The sequence below is a fragment of the Mus caroli genome, chromosome 19 (assembly GCF_900094665.2).
Source record: "Mus caroli chromosome 19, CAROLI_EIJ_v1.1, whole genome shotgun sequence".
Taxonomy (NCBI): domain Eukaryota; kingdom Metazoa; phylum Chordata; class Mammalia; order Rodentia; family Muridae; genus Mus; species Mus caroli.
The window spans coordinates 51,709,122-51,710,762 of NC_034588.1; the positions used below are offsets into that span (position 1 = coordinate 51,709,122).

At 44.1% G+C, this 1,641-nt stretch overlaps 1 protein-coding gene across 1 annotated transcript in view; it reads right to left on the bottom strand.

Annotated features, from left to right (window-relative positions):
* The window catches only part of LOC110285938 (guanylate cyclase 2G), a 42,110-nt gene extending 41,432 nt beyond the window's left edge, over window positions 1-678 (bottom strand). Inside the window, exon 1 of the mRNA XM_021152413.1 lies at window positions 292-678. Within this exon, the coding sequence (XP_021008072.1) occupies window positions 292-675 (384 nt within the window). The 5' untranslated portion in view covers window positions 676-678. The remainder of the gene's footprint in view (window positions 1-291) is intronic.
* Window positions 679-1,641: the final 963 nt, after the last annotated feature.

Sequence of the window (1,641 nt, forward strand, 5' to 3'; positions counted from 1 at the left end):
AAGAGAAGAGAAGAGAAGAGAAGAGAAGAGAAGAGAAGAGAAAAACCTAAGACCTAGACAGCAATTGTTACAATTTTTGCCCAGAGACTAATGAAACTATATATAATATATACCCATCTGAAAGTGTCCTTATATAATGCACTACCATGTACAATGAATATATACAATTAAATTTTAATCAAAAATGTAAACGTCAATAAGAAGAGATGAATGGAATTTGTGTCTTTATCTGTATGTTCATTCCTTTCAGTAGAAATTCAAACATCATTTTTAGAATACTCCATACTCTACCTCTGCTGCTTCTGGGCATGCTGGTCCAAACAGAGCAGAAATATGTTCTTTCTGGACCTGGTCGATGAAAACCGCAAGGGACTCCTTGGCACTGCATGTTGAATTGGTGTAAGTGAACTCCCAGCTCACATTCCCAAGACCCACTGGCTCTGAGTTGAGCTTGTCCACAGCAGTCTGGAGGCCTGCCCCCAGCCTTTGAACACTAAATGGATGAGAGATGTTCCAGGGGGCATGGAACCCCACGGTGAGCTTAGCAGCTTCCAGACAAGTCACTAGCATAACGACAAAGAGCATCAAAACCAGAGATGGATGATCTGCACGGCTTCCCGCCCCAGCATAGAGCCTAGGTTCTAGCGGGGACTCAGAGTGTGTCCTAGAAGCCATGGGTAGTAGCATCTAATGAAGTATCATTATACAACTCAGGTAGGCTCAGCCTCTTGACCACTCATGCCCAGAACTTATATGAGAGTGAAGAGTCCCCAGAGATCACAGCTTGTTTTCTGTTCAGTGTCACTAATTAACAGAAGCCGGCTCTTTCTCAGCAGGCCCTAACACAATACAGAGGCAGCAGAGCTACAGAAAACAGGTAGAAGTGAGGAGTCAAGAAGTCCCTGGATGTTGGCCCAATGACATCACTGATGACCTTTGTGCTGCTGGACAAGTCATGTTGACCCTATGTGAAGCCATTGAGTTCACTCACATAGTAAGAGACCCTGTGCTAGAATTCTAACTGCTCTTCATGTTAATTGTATGACCCAGACATGATTGGTGCACATCTTCCCCCAAGTGGTGTGGGGAAGATTACAAGAAGATGTAAATCTAGTCCCTGCTACAAGGCTGACATAAAAAGCCATTCCATCAAAATTAGTTTGAGGGGCTGGGAAGATAGCTCCGTTGGTAAAGTGCTCACTATGGTCGGGGGAAGACTTTTGCTTCAACGCTCTGAACACACGATAAAAGCTGAGCATGGTGATGCTTGCCTGTAATCCCAACTCAAGACAGGTAGAGACAGGAGGACCTGTGGCTAGCCAGCCAGCCAGTCTAGTTGAATCAGTGGAATACCCTGTCTCAAAAAATAAGTTGAAGAGCAGTTGTGGACGATATCTAATGACCTCCACATGCATGAACACGCATGCACAAACATACAACACACCAACATTAGATCTAGTAAGAATGGAAGCTATTGTCTACTCAGTCCATTTTATAGAAAACACTTAGAACAGGTGAACTAATGTTACTGCCAACCAGGTATACCCTCTCTCTCTCTCTCTCTCTCTCTCTCTCTCTCTCTCTCTCTCTCTCTCTCTCTCTCTCCTGGGCTTAGAGGAACATGGGTCAATAAATATTGAC